At 34.4% G+C, this 2551-nt stretch overlaps 1 protein-coding gene across 1 annotated transcript; it reads right to left on the bottom strand.

Annotated features, from left to right (window-relative positions):
* Positions 1-389: 389 nt before the first annotated feature.
* or55e1 (odorant receptor, family 55, subfamily E, member 1) lies at positions 390-1376 on the bottom strand. The gene has a single exon (XM_047036014.1). It carries the CDS (start codon positions 1374-1376, stop codon positions 390-392), a length of 987 nt encoding a protein of 328 aa, XP_046891970.1.
* Positions 1377-2551: the final 1175 nt, after the last annotated feature.

Below are 2551 nucleotides of genomic sequence, written 5' to 3'. Positions count from 1 at the left end.
TTTATGTAAATGTTTAAGGTTATTTTGTGTTTTCACCCCCCACCTAAGTAAACTGTGGTTCCTATAAACGTTGTAGTCTCATCTGCAGCTCCGAAATCCCTTAAATATGAGTGTGATCTAACTTTGGAAAGAAAGCAGTAAAATAGCAGTTTATTGTCATGTCACAAACTAAAAGTGACCCATTAATACAAATATAAATATATATATATAATACACTGTGCTTTTTAAAAGCACTGACAGTATTGCAAGTCATATAGTAATCGTCCACTACATAGACACATTTTCCTAAATATAATACAAAACATAATTTCAAAAGATGAAGCATCTTTGTTTCAAATATAAACAAGTCTTACTGATCATATAAAGAATAACCAAAGGAATTGAAATGTTTACACATTAATACTAGATATTCTTACAGAAAAGATTTTGCTAACTCTCCTTTTTCTAAACATATTTAAAATACCTTTTCTAATTTCTTTAGTTCGGACTCCATATATTATTGGATTGATACTTGCTGGAAAAACAATGTACATCACCCCTAAAAAGGTGTTTAAATCTGTCGGAATAGGAATATTTAGGTTGTGGGACAGAAAAGTAACACTGCCCACAAAATAAAAACACATCATTACTATAAGGTGAGTGCCACAAGTATGGAACGCTTTCCACCTGTCCTCACCCACTGCTGCTCTCAAGACTGCAGTCAAAATCTTTACATATGAAAAGATGATTACAGATATATCAATTCCCACAAAACATACAATCACAGCGAGGCCCATGGCATCATTTTTAGCAGTGCTGCCACAAGCCAGGCTAACAAGAGCCATGTGGTCACAGTAGCAGTGCCTGATGATGTTTAAACCACAAAATGACAAAGAACCTGCTAGTCCAACCAGGGTCAACATAATAGAGCCACTCCTTATGACGGTGAAAACAAGTAATTTAAAGAACATGGACGCGTTTATGATTTCAGCATAACGAAGTGGATAACATATGGCTACGTATCGGTCAACAGCCATTGCCAGTAGAATAGTAGATTCAACTGAGGACAGGAAGTGTGTAAAAAACATTTGCGTTAAACAGCCAGCTAATGAAATTTCATTCAAGTCAAAAATGAAGCTTAGGAGCATACTTGGTATAATAGTTGTAGCTACAACCATATCAACAACACATAACCCAGCAACTAGCATGTACATTGGGCTGTGGAGACTGTCCGTAATTCGTATGACATAGATCAATGTTGAATTACAAGCTAATATAATAAAGTATGAAAGGAAAAGTGGAAAAGAAAATACATGCCTGTACTTGTAGGTTTCTGGAAATCCCACAAATATGAACTTAGTGTGTGAAAAGTTCATTCCCTGAATATCTTCAATCATGTTATTTTCAATGTTGTTTATTTCTCGACCTATATGAAGCAATTCAAAGGAAAAACCAAAACAGGACATAAAAACACAGCATCTGCAAAGTAATTATCAAGATACAACAGATACACATTACTATATATAGCCTACATTAGAGTAAAACATTCACCCAAAGATTTGCAATTAAGAAAGGAATTTACTTCATAAAGTCACATTTTCAATAGCTGTTAAATCACATACCCTTTGGATAATTCTCGAACTTTGTCTGGAGGTTGGTCAGCAGTAAAAGAGCCGTCCACTTAAGTGAACTCACTCCCTTCACATTACGTTTTATACAAAAAATGTGGTCCCAACAGACATTAACAATTCTCTCCTGTCTTCCACGGATACACAACAGTTCTCATCCTTGCTCAGTATTTCCTAATGTAGCCCATTCAAAAGCCCCCAAAACACCAAATTCCTCCCAAAACTTTATTTGTGTATTCTGTCAGATTTCTGGACAGTGCTTTTGAATCTACCAAAACATTAGCCTTTGTCTTTTCCAATGAGTTTGGAATTTATAAAAAATAATACTCTAGTATTATGAAAAATAATACTCTAGAATTTATGTTTTATTACTTAATAGTTTTCATATCGTATGATCACAATTTAAGGATTATTTACCTGAGAATGGTTGAAGATTAAGGAAATATCCAGACTTAATTTGATTAATACAGCCAATCTAATTATGCTTCTCTAAGTCTAAAGCTTTGGAGATGGTCTCACATGGTAGGAATAACGATCCCCATTCACTAATTGACTGAGAGACTAAATTGTTCCCAATACACACCTGCCAAGGTATGGCAAGATCTCCTCTAGACTCAAGGCAAATTACCTCAGACAAACCAATTAGCACTCCTGGACAAATTGTTGGCTCAACATTAAAATATAATGACCCCAGAGAGATTGGTAACCTTTCAACCAGTGTGCCAATTAGGAGTTGTGTAGTTGAGCAAGAAGGTACAGAAATAAAAATTAAATCTTTGTGTGTAGGGTTAAAAAATTATATATTAAAATTTTTTGTTAGGGGAAAGATGAGGGGGGAAATAAATTGTATACATTCCTTATACCTGTTGCACTTTAATTTTTTTTGCTCAAAGTACATTATTTGCGTTAAAAAAAAAGTGTGGTGTATCCAAATGACTGAAATG

Source organism: Hypomesus transpacificus, chromosome 15 (assembly GCF_021917145.1).
Source record: "Hypomesus transpacificus isolate Combined female chromosome 15, fHypTra1, whole genome shotgun sequence".
In the NCBI taxonomy this organism is placed as follows: domain Eukaryota; kingdom Metazoa; phylum Chordata; class Actinopteri; order Osmeriformes; family Osmeridae; genus Hypomesus; species Hypomesus transpacificus.
Note: the sequence above shows the minus strand (reverse complement) of the source record. Positions and strands in the feature narration are given on the sequence as shown.

Bases quoted from the DNA above. Each gene is read 5' to 3' on its own strand.
- or55e1 (XM_047036014.1), bottom strand. From the start codon at position 1,376: ATGATTGAAGATATTCAGGGAATGAACTTTTCACACACTAAGTTCATA.